The sequence below is a fragment of the Apis cerana genome, linkage group LG15 (genome assembly GCF_029169275.1).
Source record: "Apis cerana isolate GH-2021 linkage group LG15, AcerK_1.0, whole genome shotgun sequence".
Lineage (NCBI taxonomy): Eukaryota > Metazoa > Arthropoda > Insecta > Hymenoptera > Apidae > Apis > Apis cerana.
The window spans coordinates 3,215,468-3,238,462 of NC_083866.1; the positions used below are offsets into that span (position 1 = coordinate 3,215,468).

The 22,995-nt window shown below is 32.3% G+C and overlaps 1 protein-coding gene across 1 annotated transcript in view; it reads left to right on the top strand.

The window, feature by feature from the left end:
* Nucleotides 1-22,995, top strand: part of LOC107998027 (U-scoloptoxin(05)-Sm1a) — a 102,818-nt gene that overhangs the window by 42,957 nt on the left and 36,866 nt on the right. The window contains exon 2 of the mRNA XM_017057033.3: nt 18,227-18,357. Within this exon, the coding sequence (XP_016912522.2) occupies nt 18,227-18,357 (131 nt within the window). The remainder of the gene's footprint in view (nt 1-18,226; nt 18,358-22,995) is intronic.

A 22,995-nucleotide genomic window follows, 5' to 3' on the forward strand; every position in this document is an offset into this window, starting at 1 on the left:
GAATTATAAAAATTATAATCTGTGAGAAAATTTGTAAAAATTTCAAAAAAATGTATTTCAAGATATTTCAAAGTTAAAAAATTTTCGAGTTAAAATAATTAAGATGGCAATTTCCACAATTTCCATCCTTTCGTTCCAAACTTTCGCAGTCTGACGAACAAATCCAACTGAAGAGAAGCTTTAATCAATGAGAATTTGCTCGTCCAGAAAGATATTCAACATCGTCTAGGATTACTCTTTCACCTTCTCCACTTCGTTAATTAATTAACTCCTCCCCTAGCCTCGATTCCAATCAACGATTTCCAACTGTATCACGCGTGTCCTATCATCGTATGTTATATTTATCTTTCTCTTATTGCCGTTTTCTTTCCTCGCAAAGATGAAATGTCAATACCTCATCCCTAGGAAAAGACTCGTAAGAATTTCTTCATCCCCTTGTTTGCGAGCAAGTGTCAAGAATTTTATTATTTCCACTCTTTCGTGGTTGCTCGACTATGAGATTGACGACAGAGTTTGTTTTCTCGTGGAATTATTAAAAAAAAAAAAATGTGTTGTAACTCGTTGTAGTTTGTGAGTGTTTTAGTTTAATTTTTTTGATCGTTAAATTATATTCGTAATGTTTGGGTTTGATAATTTTGCTTCGAAGATTTTCTATTTTATCCTGTATTTATTTTTAGGATATAATAGAGATTTGTAGTTTCTTGTATTTTCGTTTCAGGATAATGAACATTTTATTTTAATGAACATTTATTCATGAATTTCATCGTATTCTTGTTTCAGATTGATGGATCTTTTTTTTAAAAAGATATTTGTTATAATTTTTGAATTTTGAATTTTGTATTTAACGTCTTCATTTTTACAAAATTTAATTGAATAATGTGAAATTTATTTTATATAATATTTGTTTATAATCTGGAAAATTTTTGGTATTTTATCAGCGTTTTTTAACAATTTTTTGAAAATTTTAGAGCAATGAAATTTTATTTTGATGAACATTTATTCATGAATTTTATTGTGTTCTTCTTTATTCTTACTTTTTGAAAATTTCTTTTTTCAGTTTTATCCTTACATTATAAAAATTTTTTCCATAATAGTGTCTTCTTAATGTAACCATTGAACAATACGCATATTCATAAGACAGAAGTTCTCTCGAAAGTAAAACGAAATTCCACTCCTCGTTCTTCTACTTTCATCCGTATGCAAGGAATCTCTGCCAAGCACCCCATGACGAGAACAAATTGCCTCCCGTAAATTCTAACCTAGATTCACAACGCTTATATAGACAAGGAAGCCCATTTGCATTCTAAGGATCACTTACCTTTATTTATTATCATTTGTCTTTCGAATTGTCAACGTGGTTTAAATTAAGAAACTACGTTGTTACGATAATTTTACTCTCATTTAATTATTATTATATCCGCAAATGATAAAGTGTCATATACTATTTGTAAAAAATAATAAGAGCAAAGAAGTAATAAGAATCGACTTTTTCGATAGAACAAATTAATAATGAGACAATATTTTTGATATGTAATTAATAATTTTTATTAATACAAAAATCCTAAATCTTTATCCGAATGTGAAATGCGATGTGCACACAGTGTTCGATTAAATGGAACTATACATATATCTGCCAAATTATAGATAATAAATAGAAAGAAAAAAGAAAGAGTTCGATAGTTTAATAGTTTACATACAATATTGGCACGATTAATTTCCTTGAAAAAAAAGATCTTTGAGAAACTAAAAAAATTTATCACATTCAATCAAGTTCGAACCATTCGAAATTTTTCGATTGATCCATTTCGTTTTTCTCTCTTATATCGAACCACGTACAATCTCCTCTCCCCGACCAAACTTATCCTCAAAGGGAAGAGAAGCGATCTCTTCTCTCGATACAAGACTCTCTCCGGTTGGAATCAAGCCGCTGCGCGGCACGTGAGCCGAAACTCGAAGATCCCCGTAATCAAATCTCACATCACCGGAGGAACAGGGTGAAATGTCAGAGAGAATCCTCTTGCGTCTTATTCTAACGCAAATTTAAATCGTTTTTCCATGTATCAATTTTTTCACTCGAACTCCTCTAAGATCCTTTTAAATCGCTCGAGAGATAGGCGTAAACGTCGAGTCGAAATTAAAATCGAGAGATGAGAGAAGTCAGATTCTATCGTTACGTATTATTATTATAGATAATTTTAACTTAGTATTTTCGAAACTTTCTTCATCCCTCCTATGATACGATTGAAGGTAATTAATACACAAAATAGACAACATCTAACGACAAATTCGTACAACGAAATCTCCAAAACCGAGCCCCCTGTTTCTTCCTCCCCCCTCCATATCCCCGAAACGAAACTTTCCAACGCAAAAATTCCACGAAACCTCGTCCAACTCCAACCTCCCCTCCCTCCTCCCTCCTCGATTAGGCCGATGAAAAATATCCAGTGTCCGTTGGAACGGAACGGAGCAACTCCTCGCTCCGTTGGCGGACAAAAAACGGTCGTTCGGGCGCGGGGGCGGCGACACGAGAAGAAGAAAGGGGGGTTGGTCGAGCGGGGGAGGGGGATTTCGAGGCCTCGGCTGGGTTGGGCAAACTGACCCAGATAGGGTGAATAGTGAATGCACTCTCTGCGCGGCGGCCTCCGCTTTGCGGAAAATATCTCCCCCTCCGCCCCCGCCTGCCGCCCCGAGACTGTGCGCCACCCCCTCCCTCCCGAGGTGGACAATGCGATTTCGAAATATGAATCAGCGCGGGGGATGGCCAAAACCTGTGTTTACAACACAGTGAGGGGGGAGGAAGGAGGGTGGAGGGAAAGGAGAGGGGGGAAAAGTTTCCGGGGTGTTTTCTCTTATTTTTATCCTCCTCCTCTTGCTTGTCTTTTTTTCGCGTTCTCGTTGTAAATTCTTGCGGCTGAGATTTTTGCTCCTTTTGTTTTTTTTTTTTTTCCGAGATGATCGTTACGGAAAAAAGGGATCTTGGGGGAAATCTCTGTTCTCGTTTCGTTATTATCGTTATTGATCGTGTGTGGTTGTTGTATCGTGTTTGGTTTAAGTGACGATGATTGTTTCTTTCTTTTTTTTTTTGGTGGAATTTTTATATAATAGTTGAACAATAAAGGAAGGAATAGCAGTTATTACTTTGTTTTAATAATATCGATTTTTTTCTTTTCTTTTTTTCTCAAGCTTTGGAAATGTATTTAGAATTGGAGATATTTCTGTATTTGTTTTATTTAATGTAATAGATGATGTATGGTTGTTTATCACTTTACATTATTATTCATTCAGAGTTTTTTTTGGAGAAATTTTTAAGATAAGTTGAATTCAGTGGGAATAGATTCGTAGAGAAATTTTTTCTTCCTTCCTTTATTTTACTTCATGGAAATATAAATATGATAAATATTGATTTCGTTATTTCTTTTTATTTTATGTCATCAATGTGGAACGGAAATTATTATTGCAAAATAGGAAGAAACGTAATTATTAATAAAAAAATCCGATGAAAGTCTTCTTTTGTCCTCCGTTCATTCAAAGACGAAAAAAAAAATATAAGAAAAAAGGAATTCGAACGAGGAGATTATCCAGAATTTCAACATCCACTTTAATACCTTTCTATATAACTTTCGCTCAAAGGAACACTCCTACAAAACTCCAGCCATCGTCTGCTTTTTCCAAACTTCATCTCGACCGTGTTTTGCCCGCAAACGATAAGCTTTCGTTAACGACGACGGAATTTTGCGGAATTTCCAGTAGTTCGATCGACGAAAGGGTCGGCGTGCAAAAGGAAGAAAGATATTTTACGAATTTATCGAACGAAGAAATTGGATTCATCTTACGAATAACGAGGAAGAAGGAAACGTTTTAATTATTTCATAGATATCGACGACTCGATTCCTCTGATCGCAGCCATGTTTAATTTTCTTGATATTTTTTCAAGAAAGAGAAACATTCGTTTTCAAGATTCAATCACTATTTGATGATCACTGTGAGAAGGAATTGTTATCTTTGTTTTATTTTACGATAGATTCTTTTTTCATTTTGTCCTTTTTCGACCAAATTTGTATTTTTTTCTTTTTTTGCGATTGCAAAGAAGAAATTTGAAATTTACACATGCAATGGTTACAACAAATATTTATATTTACCATTAAATTTATTAATTCTCATGATTAGAATCATGTAGATACGCTTTTATGTAATTATAGAAATTACAGTATAAAACTGATGAATAAAGTTGTATGTATATTTCTTAATTTAATATAAAAATAAAGATATTAATTACATATATATAATTTTAAAGAAAAAGGCTATATGTATCGATTAATTTAACACTAAAACTGTATTTTTAATAATTATTATAAAAAAATTTCTTTAAATAAAATAAAATTTATACGAATTTTTAAAAATCAATTCTTTAATGCAACAAACATTGTAAATAACGAAACGATTTTAATAGAGGAAATTTGTTTCAAGTTAGAGTATAGTTTGGTAAATTGTGAGCATACTTTATTCTTGGAAAAGAGGAGGATCGCGAGCAATTTAAAATTCAATGAATGGAATTGAATTAAGTGGACTTGCTTAAAATTGCTGAAAGAAACGAGTCTTTGAAACAATTTTTGCAGGGGAGGAAAACTTAAAAATGTTATTTAATAATCGAAGCAAAGTTATTAACCAAACTCGATTTTAATTTTAACTTTCATAAAGATTTCCTCCATCGTATCTCCATTTTACTTATTATACTTGTAGACGATTTATCTATTTATCTATAGAGCAAAGAAAATAATCTTTGAAGATTACAGAAGATTTCTTGTAATTTGACAAATTAATACATCGTATAATCGTAATTCTATCATTACTATAACACTATACCATATTCAATGGAAAAAATTCAATAGTTGAACCTGTTCGAATAAGTTATTTCAATAACTCACTGTTCATAATAGCTACGAATAAGTATTATTTTTAATCAGTTACTTTTTCAACTTGGACAATGTCCAACTCTCACTATACTTTGCAATATCATACCACATTGTGCTAAACTTTATGCACTACCATTTAAATTTTCAGTATATTTATCTCAGTATATTTCTCTGTTTATCATTTTTCAGTTATCTAACTCTCTATCACGTATTTTCATGTCGACACGTGAATTCCAGAAAACGATGATTTTTCCAAAGTATCGTTCGCAGCAACGATCTTCAATCTCCTCCACATTGAAGTGGAGAAGAAACTCGTAGCTTTATCCGCGAGAACTAATTTCACTCAGCCACCGAGAAAGAGGAGGAGGAGGAGGAGGAGTTTTCGTTTATTCAAATTATTCCCGGTGAAACACACCGTGGTCGCTCATCCCCATCGAAACGAATTGTTATTTTGTTAAGCTGGATAAGGGAAGGGGGGATAGCTCGATTATTTCGACTCGATGGATTTCAATGTTTGTGCTTTCCCGCCCTGGCTTAACGAGATTATTAACATCCGGTTCTCTGCGTGGAGGGCGTGGATTCCTCGCGAAATTTGGCGAATCTCCGAGTTTAACAGTTTGCTGCTTTTGGGCTCTCGTCTTGTTAGTTTAGATTAGGTGGCGCGGTAAATGTGATTTTTGATTCACGTTTATTATTTTGGATCGCCACCAATGGGGGGATAGAGGATAGTGATCGAGAAATTTGTTTGGGTTGAACAGAAGTTTCAGTACAGTTTGGTGAAATTGGATTTTGTAATTAGAAAAGTTTCGGCTTATTTCTGTGCCATCTTTAATTATTCGAATTGATCTTTCCTGGTTTTCTAAATTTTTATTCAATATTTTATCTCGTTTCATCTTCTTATTTCATTTATATTAAAGTAATTACTTTGTTCTAGATATTTTTCATTTTATACACTCGTGCATCAATTTCCTTTTCTTTGTTTCATTTTTCACGTAAGATATTCCAATAATTCTTAATCTCTATTATGGATTATCGAATCCCAATAATTTTAGTGAAACTCGCTTCATCCCCACATTTTCCACAAACATTGTCAGGCGAGAAGAAAAATTCTCAGGACGGATAACTTACATTATCCCAATTTCCTGTGCCACTTTCATTTCATCCAGTTTTACATCCTACGTCGATAATCGTCGATCCACGAATTTCCATCATCCCCAAATGTATCAACGTCCTCTTGTTCGTAGAATCCAGGGGATTCCATTCTTAGATACCTTCGTTCTCTCTCTCTCTCTCTACGTTGCAACGCATAGCATCGCGTCATAGCGATGGCCACTATGCATGGATGCTATGCGACCCCACGAGAAGGAGGATGCAATGCACCATCGTGCATTGGAATTTCTCTCCGTAATTTGAAAAAATAATAATATTGTCGTTCGATTGGAGGAAATGTTTCTTGATCGATTTGGTATCGAAATATTAATTGATATTAACGTTTAGAATATCGAGATGTTATATTGCAGCTATTCCACCGATGTATTCGATTATCTTCAGATAAAATGAGTGTAATAATGCCGTGTTAATTAAAATATTCGAATTGTTTACGAAGAATACGTTTAAACAACTCTTTTTTTTTTTTTTTAGATATTATTTCAAGAAACGTAGAAAACTTCGATACGTTCAGAGTAGCAGTTTAATGAACGTAGTAAATATCTTTGAAGTTGTTCCAAAAGGATATGAGAGATACAATATATGCTGCAGGTACTTTGATGAACGTAATAAATGTCGTTGGATTTTCTCATCAAGAAGAAGAGAGCTTATGTTAAATAATCCAAAATATAAAATTGTTATTAAACGTTATTTGTTGAAAATATAAAGGTATACTCCATATTTCGCAAAAATTTATTAATAAAAGGAATTCCTTGAAAATTTACTCCAAAAATCCGACATTTCGATTTATTATCAATCGTTGTGCTTTCATGAACATTTTCTCGTTGACTGGTATAGTAATAAATATAGCAGTTAGGACGGATATTGCACGTTCCAAGCGGCTTGCAGTGGCAGTAGGTAAGGAATGGATGTGGTCGGACAGCGACCAACGAAGAACAGGGCTGGCGGATGGGCCACGGTCCAAGCGTGGCAGTAGTTACAGTCCATGGATTGTCAGACGGCGATTTTCGTGGCTAGGCCTAATCTGTTGTTAGGCGACTGATAAGTGGAGGGTCTGAGATTAGATAAGGAGAGATGCATGATTGTGCATACGTGGCATAGCATTATATCTGCTTTTGATATACTGAATTGCACATGAATTATTAATACAGGTTTTTAATAAAATTAATAAGATCTCGGAAATTTTCAAATTTAATTATTAAAAAAAGTGTTAATAATCTTTATAAGCGCAAACTCAGTGACTTTGATTACAATAATTCTTCAATTTCAAGAATCAATTTCTCTATAAAGTTAAATCTTAAACAATTAATTTGCAAATATAATTTCTAGTCGTATTATTTTATTCGATAACCAAATACACCAATCTCTGTGAGGAAATTGAAGGTTGAAAAGAAACCCACCAAAGGGGAATAGCACTTTTGTGCTACTTGCAAAGTCAAGCTTCCCATTTCCACATAGAAATAGAACAGTGTCAAGAGTCGTCCATTTCTCCTTCCATTTCTTTCTTTCATCCCCAAAGATGTTCGAGCGAGATACACCAAGGGACTCTGTGTATAGGCGCTGTTCGATGCGCCACGTCGTGGCTAAACCCAGATAGACAATTAGCCGGCTAAGCATTAGAACACTCGTTCCACGATGATGCTCAAGTCGGATGAGGAAGAGCAGCAAAATAACACAAGTCTGTCCACAGACAGAGTCCGTGACTAATCTGGATCTGGGGCCGTACTAGCCCTCGCCTCAGGGATTGCTAACCACTTTGCAGTCTTTCGTTCTCTTAACATTTGGTATTCGTTCGAATCGGCACTTAATCATGTCAAGGATTGAATTTTGGGACGATCGAGTGGTTTTCTAGAAGATTTCACGTATTAGATTGTAGGAAGATTTGTAGGAAAATTGATAAACGGAATAGGTTTGATGTGCTTTGTTAACATAGAAGTTTTCGAGGATTTTTTTGAAAATATGACCTTGTATTTGCTTGATTACGTCCTTTTGGAAAATTTGCAGAAGTTTGATAATCTTTTGATTTGATTTGTTCCAGAGAAAATTTATTTGAACGTTTTTGTGGAAAATTGTATCAGCTTAGACGTGATAAATTTGTGTTGTAGAAAAATTGATAAATTTGATTGATTGATAATTTTTTTGTTTGAGTAAGTAAATAATGATAAATTTGATTTGTATTAATTTGAATCATTGGATTGGATGTTTTAGAATGCAAATAAATGTAATGAAGTTGTAGAAAAATTGATAGTGATTTTTGCAAGTTTGATTTGTTTGTATCGATTTCTTCAAAGTTTCGATGATATTGCTTTAAGGTTTTTGTCCTTCTAAAACATAGATGATAAATACTTGATACAAAAAAGAATTTTGAGCGTTAATCCCAGATTTCCAATATGAATTGACAATTCAATTTTGTTCGTTTCGTATAATAATTATGATTATAAATTTCTTCAATTTGGGGATAAATTAATTAGGTTTAAAATTTATTAAGTTAAGCTAAGTTAAGATAGAACTTTTTCGCGTTCAATTATATGGAAGTTCTATAATTTTCTCTCCTTTATTTTAAGGATTATTCTTCTTCTTTCTTAGAAAAGGTTCATTTATCCGAGTGTTTAATTAACCAAGCTTCAGTGGAGCCAGTTTATCATTCAAGAAAGGTGGTGTTCGTCGAACTACTCGAGCATCCGGTCTGCCTTTCAATGTTGAAACTTTTAATTGTAATCGTCGTTAGATCGATCAATTTTCGAACGAGTTAACGGATTACGCAAACTAGGATGCGATAAAACTCGAATCAAAGACTTTGACTTTCTGTCTTTTCTAACAGAATCTTTAATGAAGAGTTTCCTTTACGTCTTATTCTTTCGTTAACCTTTGCGATAGAATAATTAAGAAGATAATCATTCGAAACTTATTCTGATAGCAAATTCTCAAAGGTAGCTTTGTACTTTTTAGTAATTTTATAGTAACTTTTATAACATTTTTATCAAAAAAGAAAATACTTTTATGGCTTAAAGTTAACTTAAGTAACTTTCTAGTAACTTTTATACCTCCTTGATAAGTTCGTTAACGATTCATTCGAAGAATTAATTACGCGTAAGAAAATCCTTAATTTGGTAAAAAAAAAAAAAAAGAAAAAAAAAAGAAAACGTAAGATTTGTTCAATTTTTCTGCAATCTTATAAAAAATTGTTCGTTTCATTATTATTTATCTTAAAGGAGAAAGATCGATCTTTTCTTTTAAAATATACAATTTTTTTTTTTATTTGCATATTTAATCATTTCTCTCAGACAGATTATTAAGAAACTTTTATCCAGAGGGGTGTCAAGGCGTAAGAGCCGTATTTTTTTCTTGGCCAACTTCGAAGAATGTTTTGTTCCAGGGCAATTAAGACGACAAGGCTGGTTTCCAAGCTACCTGAAACTTATCGAAGGACGAGAAAAAGTTTTGATAAACCCTTAAATGAACTATATCTCACTATTACTTATCGTTAATAGTTTTTAAGCGTTTCAATTTCCTTTTTTTGAGAATTAAATTCGAGATGTTATTGGTTAAATTTTCGAAATGCGAATTCGATTGGAACTTGAAAGGAAATAAAATAATAAATTTTTATTCGATACAAGTTTTACATCATTGTCGTTTTATTATCGTTACTATTGTTATTACCGTTCAATCGAGTAACGAAATTGCTTTGTAAAAGAAAAATTGCTGCTATTTTCTCCCTTCGCATAAAAACTTTTTAATGCGCATCGTGAAATATTTTACGATAATGAAATATTTAAACGTTGAAAATGTAAGGAGAATACACGAGGAAATACACCTTCTTATTATTCTTCTTACTGCGCCATGATAAAATTGACTTTTCGAGATTAATGAAAAAAGGAACAATTTTTTCCCCCCCTCTGAGAATTGACAAACTTGTAAAATCGAACGCTATTTATATTATTTCTTATATTCATTTTTTTAATCTTATTAAAACATTTATTATCACAATAATTCTTTTTTGTAATATCAACAACATTTTTCGAATTTAATCAATTTGCTCGATTATTCGACATTATTCATTGATTAATTATATATCTACGTTCCATTGCTCAACAGATCTTAAAAATATTACGAAAGGATTGTAAAAAATTATGATATAAATATAACAACAAGACTTGTTACTTATTATTGAATTATGATGAAAGATCGAAATATTAACCTATAAGTTGGAGAAAAACTCGTAAAACTTTCGCGATATTTCGACGGCTGAAAATTCGAAATGGGACGCGACCTCTTTAGGGCGAATTTGCAAGCCGATCCTCCATCCTTCTCGTCGGCCGGCCGACGAGTAATGGGTTTCCTACATTTACGAGTTCGTATAAGTTTCTCTATTTTCCCCTCTTCTTCTTCTTCTCCTTCTTCTTCTTCTTCTTCCCGCCTCGCGTTATTCAGCGGACCGAGACATTCCTCGAGAAGACTTATTTCGAGAAGTTTCGGGAACCTTCCCTTCTTTCGAATTCGCGAATTTTTGACGGACGAAGCAGAGAGAGAGAGAGAGAGAGAGAAGTTGGTTTGTAGTTTGGCGGAAAGATTGCGGAGAAATTTGTCGATTGGGCTCGGTCGGAGATTTACGAAAATTTGGCGGGAAATTTGAAAATGTAACATTGAGATATCGTTGCCAATTTGTTGGAAATAATTTTCATTGATTTTCTTGGGAAGGGACAATAGGGATTTGTCGAAGAAGCGCGAAATTTGAGAATAACATGTTGATTTTTACAGAAAAATATATAAAAAGTTCGTTAAAATAGAGAAATTCTGTAAATTCGAGAAAATAATTTTTAATTGATTTTTGGAAAGGAACAATATTTAAAACTATTGAAATATAAATTTGTGAGAGATTTTTGAAGAAAAATATATAAAATTATCAAAATAAGTACGATTTCATATTCTGCTTTAACAATTTCTCGTTGAAAACAAAATTTCCGCATTATCGATTATTTCCCTATTTTTTAATTAATTAATTGTTATTATCTCCTTTAGAAAAGAAACCTTAAAAAAAATTCGACCCAGAAATAAAAATTCCTGCGTACTAAAAGAAACGAAGAAAAGTAGCAAGAACTGATTTCCAATTAAAATTTTAATGCAAATAAGAAAACCATAGTCGGCCAACAAACAGCCTGAATTATATAACTCGAACTATCTGTCCCTATCCCTGTTCCAACCATCCGGTGGTTAACCAAATTCAAAGAAAACTTTCCCGGCCGATTCAGAAACTTGCTGGATCCTGTATCTTCGCACATCGCGAATTTGGAAAGCAAGATGCTGAGAAATCTTCAAAGATACTCGTTCGAATCCTCGATTCCGACGATATCTCTTCATTAGAACGGCAGCTTGACAGCTTTGCGCCAGGAATTCCCTCGCTAGAAGCCTGAAGAATTTCCGGCAACCGCGAATTCCTGCCCGCAGAATCCGAGTTACAGTTGGCTGGAACGCTGCGTTTTCGAAGCAAGCGGTTCAATGAAGAGGAGGAGGAGGATATATATATATATGTGTGTGTATAACTCGAGGCATCCACTTCGAGACGAGTTTCGACACTTTGGAATTTCCTCTTCCTCTTCGTTCGATCCCAGCCCATTGTTGGAAAAAGAGAGACGAGTGTGTAAACAGGGTGTCATCCTTGCCATCGAGAAATTTGACGAGTGAAATTTGGAATTCTGGAATTCTTTTCTTCATTTTTATTTTTCCTTCAGTCCTTGTAATTTCTTGGAAAATTTTACCATTTTTGGAATTTTTGTTATTTTATTATCTCTGCTCTGTCTGAGAAATTGAATACGTTAGATACGTTGGATCATCTTATAGATAATTTTAGTCAAATAAATAATATGGATTGGGTCATATAAGTAGAGCAGGTTGATTACAGTTAGACAAGTAGTATTATTATAATATTTCTGTTACTTTTATAATTCAAACAATTATTTCTTATTTTAAATTCACTTTTCGGAACTACGCATTCATTTATATTCCATCCACAATCGTGCTTCGAAATAAAAAGAAAAATTGGGGAAAAAAGAAAAAATCTATCTCTTGGACATTGAGTCAGGAACAATTTTGCAAGAAAGTTCCAGTCGTTTCGCTGTCACGTTTGCCTTCTCTCGAGTATTTCAGCGACGTAAGCTGCTTGTCGTGTAAGTTGGCAGCCTCAAATTACCCCCAAATTGTTTCTTCTCACGAGCAAAACTTCGAAAAGTCGTATTTCAATAGGAGAATCAATTTTATCATATCGAATGTATAATATTCCTTTTCTCTCGTTTGATACGATGATAATTCAATTTGATAAAAGTTCGTTTTGAAGATGTATCTTTATTAATAATATTATTGTTATTATTATTATTGTACGATTAGTTCTTAAGTAAGTAAGGATAGACAATGTCCAAAGGAGGAAACTTTGTTTTTCAGAGTTACCAAATCCTGTATCGGTTGTATCGGTTTCCAAGTCCGAGAACTGTTCGAAACTAGTTTCCACCTCGCCCTTTGGAGACATCTAGATTTATGACGTTGGAATCTATTTAGAGTAAACGAAAATTTAGGTCGATGAAATTTCGTTCCAGATACTTGAACAATTATTATTTATAAAGGTATATTGATTTTCTTCTTGTATAATGAACAAACTTTATTTTAGTAAACGTTAATTACAAAAAATAACTTAATCATTTTTAAACACAAATATGAAATTAGATTAAATATATATTTATCTCGTAGGAAAAGTAACATATTTATTTCCCATAATATTAAAAATCAATTATAAAATAATTTATCCTATGTAATATCATTGCAAAATGACTTTAAAAATCGGGTAAAATTGAAAAATTAAGAAGAAGATTAAATACGAAAAGGTATCCTTAAATAATAATTTCAATTTCGAAGCTGGATGGAATATTGTACTTCATAGTCATGTTTGTATTCAAAATTTAAAAAATAATAAACGAACAAATAATCTTCCAATCGTTGTTCCATTCATTGAAAATTCATTTCCTTCGCGACGAAACCTGATATTTCATCAAAATCGGCCATGTTTGTCCCTCGATAAAAATGAAAATTCTCCTTGTTCGCTTCGAAAAATATTGCTTGTAAATTTCCAACGGACGCACCACTATATCTTGTTCGCCCTCTCAGCCGCTTGATTTACTCTCTCTCTCTCTCTCTCTCTCTCCCTTTTTTTCTTTTTTACCCTTGATTTGTTTTCGCGCGCATTTTTAACGATAACCTCGATGAAGCGGCGTTCTCGTTCATTTCCTGTCACCGTAAATTCTTGCACCTCTGATATCACTCCCTCCCCTCCCCCATCGCCATTATTTGTTTCCACGAAGCGTACGCCATTGTGTCATGTTCTCTCATGCGGATTTCTGTGTCTGGAACGACACCGATGTCGAATCGGTTTCGTTTCCTCGACTTTGATATTTCATTGGATTTATACTTTATATGGAGAGGCGAGCCGAGTTTCCGCAAATTTTTTGTGATTCACGATAAAATTTGCTTGATCGTTGCGGCAAATTTTACTTTTCGTTATTAATTATGCGTAAAAATTTTCAGTTATATATCATTGAAGGATATTTGAAATTTTTGAAATTTATCAAACTCGTTCGATCATCTCGAAACGATTAAGATCATCCATATAATTTTCGCGTAATTGAGATTGATTTAATTTAATTATTCGATGAAATTTTGCATTTTATCGTATAAGAACGATTGCGAGAGATTAGATCACTATTATTGCACGAGCTTTACGCGTTCGATTTAAGTTTAAACGATTTATGGGCGTCGTAAACGTCATCTATATCACTGCGACTTCCATTACTGCAATATCATCGAACAAGTAGAAATACAGTGGATTTAAATTAGGATGGATTATTTAGAAAATGTATATTTGATTACGGACAATGTGTTTCGATAGATTTCAATATTTAATTTAATTATTAATCTTATTTATAATAAGATTTAAACATCTTAAGGTTTAAACATCTTTTATAATCTGTAGAAAAAACTACAAGAAGCAATAATGGGGGAACGAATGAATTTAATGATCAAAACAGTTTGTTTTGTCAAGTAGTACAGGTTAGTAACTAGTCGGGCGTAAGTTTCAAGAGATCGATACTGGAGTGAGCCTAATCGATATCGTAACTTTATCAAAGGATTCAAGTAGCCAGTAATATAATTCTGCAGAGATTGGTAATCAATACTTTGTTCGAATTCCTATGCAAGTAGTTTGAGACAATAGTTAGTCGGCCCTTCTTCGAAACATGTCTGCAATTATAATTGCAGATTTCACTCGTTTGATAATTTGATTGCCGTTTATGCTGTACAACTTTTATTAAATGATTTATATTATTCGTCTTTGTATTTTATTCGTGAAATGTTCGATTGTGGAGAAAATTTTGGAAAATTTTATTTATGTATTCTCTGAGATAAAAGATGGAAGTTTGAATCCAGATTTTGTTAAGAATTTTGTTTAAAATCTCTCTTTAAAATCTTTAAATAAATAGATACTTTGATTCGTATTTTCAAATTCTACTATATCTAATTATTAATACAATATAGTATGATCAATCAATTATTGTATCTTTGTAAAGCATTTAAATTTGATTATAAATACAGTAATGCAAAGATACACTGATATTTATATAGATGGATACAAATATTTTAATTCACAACGACAATTTAATGTTTGGCAATAAAATAAAACGCATAATGAAAAATTGAAACTGGTTTAAAAATTTCCATATCCATAGATTCCAAACTCTATCTATTTATATTCTAGAATAATCAAAAGATATAATAAAACATTTAAGAAAAAGACAGAAATACAAAAGATAAAAGTGGAATGACTAGAAATGGTAAAAAAAAAAAGGAAATAAAAAAACAGATTTTTTCCAATGGTCTCAGGGAACATTGTGTATACAAAAATCACGAGAGAAAGAGAGCCGTGAAATCGGAATCTCTGGTCCGTTTTCGCGTCTGCAATGTTTTCCAATTTCCAATAAAATATTTTTCCTCGTCCACACCGGTCCACATCCTTCTGCTCGGCTTTATATATAAGAGCCAACTTTTCCAATTTCCCGCGAATCGCCGGCTATTCGGAATTCGATGTACACACAAGCATCTATTCCTCCACTGGAATTCGGCTGAAACGGATATATGGCGGAAGACAAATCGTTGCTGGTTTCCCTCTTTAAGTAAGTCTCTCGTATATGAGTGATGGAAGTGAATTTTCTTCTTTTTTTCTTACGATGATATTTTATATTTGTTGTGAAATTTTAGTCGGAATTTGGATTTTTTCGAATCGAATTTTCGAGATGATGAAAAAAGTATTGATTTTAGTATGGATTTTGACTTTGTAAGTTTTTAATTTTTAGATATTTTTTATGATTTACAAATTTCTATATCGAAAAAAAATCTTCGTTTCTCCATTTTGATATTATAAAACTATAATTTAATATTATAGAATATTATAATATTTTTAATTTTTATACCAACTTTTATACTAATACATGTACAATATCAGTCTCCTAATTTTTAGAGTAATATTCTTATTTAATTTAAAATCTTGAATATTCTTAATCGATTTCCAATTTAACAAGAATTTGTTAATCAACGAAACATTTTTATATTAATACAATATTAATCTCTCTAATTTAAAATGATTTCTTATTTTTCTATCCAATCTTCTAAATATTTTTTATTTCGTTTTTTAATTCAAGCAGAATTTATTGAATAAATGTCAAATTCGTGTATTTCCCTTTGTCCGAAATGAAATTGTTACAAGTTTAATTCAATCGTCATCAACCGGTTCAACTTAACCGGAAGTTCCGAAGATTCCCGCCTACGTTCGCTTCAATTCGACGATTTTAATTCTGGCTTCGTCACGAACTCTTGCCCCTTGTGGAAAATGAACATACTAATTACCACGAAACCGACACAGTCTAGTAAATTATTCGACCAGGGACCTGAACGACGCTTGAACACATTAAGTTTGTGCATTTAACTTTAAGCATTATCTTCTTTTGAATACCAAAGATTCTGCTCCAGTAAGTCGAGTTTCTCTCTATAAATGCCTTTTATAGAGAGACGAGAATCTTAACATCTTAAATAATCACTTTCGTTTAATTAAAGTTCTAAAAAATTTAATTGCAAAAACGTGAAAACAATACGTATTATTAAAATTACGTTTTATACACTTGATGTACTTGATCACATTAAAAATTGCATAATTTATAAATTACGTTATATTCCAAAACCAATATCAACGACGTAATTAACAGTTGTCATAGATAGTCTGTATTTAATTTAACGAAACTTTTTTCTGATATTAAAACATGTAAATAAAAAATTAATATTAATTTAACTTGCTATATTATCTCAATCTCACATTTATTTTCAATTAAAATAGAACTACGGAAACTTTTGGCAATCATTATTATACACGATATAGGTTAGGATCTCTTTTAGACTAGGATCGAGAGAAACTCTCCTCGAATACGTTTCCGGAAGTTTCGTCGAAGGAAACGATAGAAAGTTTCGAAATCCGCTTCCTCGGTTTATATTGTTCCACGGTTGTGTATCGTGTTCCTTTGGGCCATAAGAACGCTCTTCCGGTGTAGAATTTCCGCTGTCGAACGCGTGTCGAAATTACTCGAAAATTTGTATAGAGAGACTAATTCTGTAGCGAGCTTTAAATTAATCTTGTATTGAGAATGGGAAATGTAGAATATATTTTCTCTTTTTGTTTTTTGTAACTATTTATTGTGTCTTTTTCTCTTTTTATTTGTTTAAATTTTTAAAAGTGTTTTTTTAGGTTATGTTCTCTTTCGTATCTATTTTTTTTATTTCCTTTTTCATGATCTTGTGTTTGCTTTGCTTCTTTTAGATTTTTAAGAACAAGTTTATATTGTATTTTTGAAATGTTTTGTAATTGTTTGAATGTTATTTTTTTAAAGTTTCGTATTTTAATTATTTAACTTCTTTCTATCCATCTCTTCTTACATTTATTTCAAATTTCAATTTCAAAATTTCAAATCCACTGATTTTCCAAAATTCCATCCCTTATTTTTTTAATAAATTCGTAATAAAAAATTTCCAATCGATGTGACAAAATTTCAATTCTTTTTTTTATAGATTTTCGAAAAATTTTGAATCGATGCAAAAATTTTTCTCCACAATCTTACACACAGTAAAATTTTTCTCATCGATAAACCAAAAATTTCGGATCAATGTTATTTGCAGAGGTTTCTTTCTTTTTTCCTCTTTTTTTTTTACTTGAATTTACCGATTTGCATAGCGTTGAAATTCTGTTGGAAGTGTCGCTGCCTTTCGGCGTTTCAAAGTTCAAAGCCGAGGCATCTTGGAAAGTTGGCGGTCCCCTCTCCCTTCGACTTCAAAGCGGAAACGAGTCGGTAATTTCTACTTTGGCAAGCAATTTTCCGTAGGCTAAATTACCTGGCCGTTTAAAGGTGCGATACACTCGATTTATCTCTGATCGAGATTTCGCCTCGTTTATTGCTTTGACTCTTTATCGTTTATGATAATTAAAAGATTGCTCGTTGATACACACATATACATTGCAAATTTTACTTTTCAATGAATCCAATGATTATTGGAATTGATATTATTATTTCAGTTTCGATTTCGATTCTGAAATATATGATATATAATTTTGAATCTTTCGGATTAATTTTTCGATCGAATGCAGAGAGAAGATTATGAAATATTATAAATTTATATTCTGAATTAAATATATTTAATGGAAATATATTGAATTTTTAATTCCTAACAAATTCTTTCTTTCATCAAGTTCTATTACTGGATAGATAAGAGATAATTAATATTTAAAATTTATACCACAATTTGTATATTTCTTTTCGTTTCGAAGATAATTTATATTCTCTGATTAAAATTTCTGATAATAAATCTTTCTTTCATTTTTTAATTTATCCATTGTAATTATCCGTTGATACATTCACAATTTTCACCAAACAACAAAATGATGATTTATTTTCCAGCGGGGCGATTAACCGATTCTCTTCCTGGATTTTTCATCAGAGGTTTTATAGCATCGTTAATTTTTATTTCCATTTGTTTGATCACATATTGACCTATATCTCGTGCTGTTCCAGGACTGGCACACGGTATCAGATGTTACAAATGCGGACAGTACAACGAGGGAGTCGGCAGCATCACGCCGTGCATCAATTACACCGCTCACATGCATCTGAAGGAATGTCCATCCTCGGCCAAATGGTGCATCGTAAGTAAACATATGTTTTACCTTTTAGTCCCGCATGCCAAAATGATGCGATATATGATAATATATAAAATTATATGAAAATTCAATTCGGCTAAATGAAGGCATTACGTAGCTTGGAAATAATATTTCTTTTATACCTTTTATGTATATTTGAGATATAATTTAATTCTTACAAATAAGATATGTAGGTTACTTACTTCTGTATCTTCACTGACAAATTATTACAATTATCCAAATTAATAAGTAATTATGATGAACATGAAATCCTTGAAAAGAATGAATTTAGTAATACAATACAGTATAATAGAGAATATGTAATGGAAAATCTGAGTGATTATCATGAGTGAAATTGCTTGATAAACTATAATAACTTAATGGATTAACAACTATTAATTAATACAATATGTTAACTTTATTACAATTTTAAGTAACTTGATGTTATTAAACACGATTATTTTTATAATGAAAAAATTTGCATATAACAGGTTGATCTTATTTAATAATCGTAATAGAAAAAAGTACTTTGTATACATACGTAAACAAAAATAACAATGAATATATTTCCATTTAAGAGAAGAAATTTTCGAAAAATATTCGCAAAGTTTTCGAATACACGAAAATCATCGTTACCATTCATTCTCTCCCTTTCGCACAATCTGTCCAAGGAAAAAAAAACAGTGAAGCACAAATCATTTGAATCGATTGTCCACGAGCAACCGGAAGTGGCATCAGATCGAAGCATCCGGTTGGCGAGGCTAGCCTGCTGAACAATCTGCTTGCTAAATCCAACATCCAAATCCAAATAATGCAATAATGATTTTGGAAGGGTGTCAAACGATCCAATGGCGCCGCCACTTCGACCAAATTCCCTCTCTCCTTATTTTTTTTCTCCGCTTCTTCCTTGAAAGAATCCAGTGTGTTTCCAGTTCGACGAGCTTCAGGATCGAAAGGTTTTGAAGGAATAAGGCGACTTGTTCTTTATTCCATTCGTGTTCCAGAGAACACGTTTGATGCCCTCTCCCTCCTCTTTCTTATGCTCCCCCCTCTTATCGCGGTGAAGTATCGTTTCCAGGATTTTGTCCGCGTTTCCAGACTCGACATTCGAGTGAAGGAGAATATTCTCGCGCGTATTCGGGTATCAGATATTGTTTGAGAGATTCCTCCAAACTTTTGGATAGCTATTTGTGTGTTACATGGTGGAGATTGGTCTCGTATGATTTTAATCTTTTGGATTTTTAGTTTTTTCGTTGCGATTATTAATTTCTAATTATTTGTCTCCTTGAATAATGATAATTGTAAATAATTAAAATAATACACATGAAAAAAAAGGGAAAGAATTTTCCCCACTTTATTAAGAAAGTCCTCCTAATTAATATTACAACAATTTAAACTTTATTAACTTTATTTAATTTTATAAATGCCATCTTAATTTCTTACATTTCAAATAGAAATCAACAAAAATATTGGAATATGTATTGAAATTTACGCAACGTTCTCAAACTTTCAAAAGATACGACATAAGGATATACCAAGATCGGGAAATATACCTTATAAAATTTCAGCAAACTCTCCTAACTTTCTTAATCTCGTTCAAACTCCATCCTTTCGTTTCGGGGAAAAAATTTCGCTGAAACTCGCGACTTCAACATCCAATTAGCCGGATGTTGGCGGAGAACGGAAATGTAAATCGAGTATTTCAATCTTTCTTCCCTCGATCCCTTCCTCGGTTTACTCATTCGATTTCGATTGGAAAAATCGAAGGAGGTGGAAAATGTTGGATTCCACGAGGGTGCTTCCGGTTTGGCACCTGGTGGTGCGACCCAATCGATTCCCGTTGGCCCTCGATCAAACGAGATCCGAGGATGGGATGCTTGAAGCTTGGATCTCCTCTCGTTGAAGGGATGAATGAAAATGGCGGATAAAGTAGTTGCGTAGAATGGATTTGAGGCGCGGTATCGAAAGGAGAGGGAGAGAGAGAGAAAGAGGTGACAAATTGAAAATTGAGTTGTTCGAAGATAGTAGACGATGATGGATATTTCTTGGAGCATTTTATGGGAGAATGGAATCGAATGATCGATTGGAGGTAAAATTTTTTTTACGCGATTTGGAGCTTGAGAGCTTGAGAAATACACATTTCTCATATATGCGATTGTGCGAAGAAATATATTTATTATTTTCCTCGAGAAACGAGAAACTACGAACGAGATTATTAGAATCATGAGATTTTTTTTAAGAATTTTATTTTCGCCCACGAAATCGAAACTAGGTGGAAATAAAAGTAAGAAGGCTGGAGAAACTTTCAATAAACTCGGGAAGGGGAGGGAGTATTGTTTGACGGAAACTGGAGCAGTGTGCAAAGTCTCGGATCGTGATCGTTTAATTGCGGATAATCGTCGTTGTTTCCAAGTCGCGGTTCTGTTTCGTGTTTTTCCCATGGAATGGAGTGTCTCGAGACTTCGTGCAAAGTGCAGCAAGAACTTTTGTTCCTGGGGAGAGACTTTTTTTTCTCTTTTTTGCGATATTGGAGATCATTTCAACCTTCTTCTTTCTCAGCAGAAAATTATAACTCTCGAAGGGGAATTATACCGTCGAGTGTAATATGAAGCATTTATCGATTTACTTTTTTCTTTTTTAAAATACTTTTATTAATTAACGTAATTTGTGCTCATTTGTAAAAACAAATAAGATTTGGATTAGATTTTCAAAAGCAATAATAATTTCTAGAATAAAATTAATTATTGGGTTATTTAAATTAAAAGAGTTCAATGTAAAACATTTATTAATATGTATGTATGTATATATTGTTAATAATGTATTGTAATATATTGTTTTTCAAGTTAAGAAATACACTTTAAAGAATTTTTAAATATAATATAAAGAATTATTATAATTATTATAATTATTAATTCCTATAATTTATATTATTTTAATTTAATATCATCATTAATAAGAATAATTTGAAGTGAAATAATAATAATCGTAATTAAGAAAATAATAGCAAGGAAAAGAAAATTAAACAAAAATTAAGATTATATTAGATATTAAGTACACACTTTCAGTTCTAATACTCTCAATTATTGAAGCTACATTTTCTCTTTCTCCATTATTATATTTGCATATACAATATTATATTTTATCGTTTTTTATAAATTAATATTAATTTCCTTTGAATTTATATAATATTGCATAATTGCAAAGGGAAATTGTAAGGAACATTCTCACCAATTATTTCTTTCTCGAATAATTTTTCTTAAAAATCCACTACAATCTTCAAAAAGATCTCTAATCACAACCATTCTATTTGTCTCATCGTTTAATTCCAAAATTTTAATCGAAACGCTTTCAAAAAAATTATCCAAATCGAGAAAAGAGGAGGATCATGCTCATTTGATTAGTTTCAATTTCACGGCAAGTTCAAGGAAACAGTTAATTAAGCATAATTTCCCGGCACAATTAAAACAAATGGCAAACGCAAACGATCTACTCCCCTTGGATAGCAAAAGCTTTGAATTTCCAACTCGAATCGGTTTGCTTGGAACCTGGATATTGATAACGTGAGAAAATGGTGATCCCTATATTCGCCCCATTTCTCGCTTCTGCGAGCTTTCTATTATTCCATTTCGGTTTACCAAACGAGCTTTCCCCTTCCTCCCCCCTGTCATCTCATGGAGACCGGCCACAGGAGGGGAAGGATTTCGGGGCGAGAAGAGAACGAGGAGGGGTGGATTTCGAAGCCTGGGCAATTCGGTTAACCGGACAAAAGGTTGGGAAAATACTAGCCGAGGTTCGATCGTGATGTTGATTAGATCGAAGAGTTGTATGAGTTTTAGTTTTTGACGAAATTGCTTTTTTTTTCTACTCTTTTTTTTTTACGATGAATTTACTTTTTAAGCTTCCTTTTTAATTACGAAGGTTTTATTTCAAGACGAAAATGAAAATGGAAAAATGGTAAGGATTGGTTCGGGGAATATTTTAAGGTTTAAAGGATTTTATTTTTTTTTTTAGATTGAATTTATTTTTCAATTCTTTTCGAGGGTAAAAATGGAAATGACTGGTTCGAGTGATAATTTTGAGAAATATTTTAAGGTTTGAGTGATTTTGGAATTGTGAAATTTCGATGGATTAAAATTGAGATTAAAATTGTTTCAAATAAGGATATAATTTCAAATAGCACATTGGAAAATTAGGATTCATTAAGGATTTATTTTTACTTCGAAAGCTTAGAATATTCCAAATTTTCCGAAACTTTTTCAAACTTTATTTCAAAATTGGAATTTTCATATTTTAAAATTTATTACTTTTCGATTGAAAAAATTCTCAAAATTGAAATCTTCCATATTAAAATTCCACTATTTCCTAACTCAAAAACTTTAAAATTTAGAAAAATCCATTATTTTCGCAAGTTCTACAATCCAAAATCCCATTAATCCATGCAATTCCACTAAAATAACAATTAAATAATCAACTAGCGATGGATCTAAACGTATCACGAGTAGATTCGTAGATAAAAACAAGACTCGAATTCTTAATAAATATAAAAAAATAATATTTTCAAGTAGATTCTGAACGCGGGAAATCCTCAATCGGGCTATCCAATCCTTCAAAGAACAATACTCAGCCAATGGAAATTCCTATTGA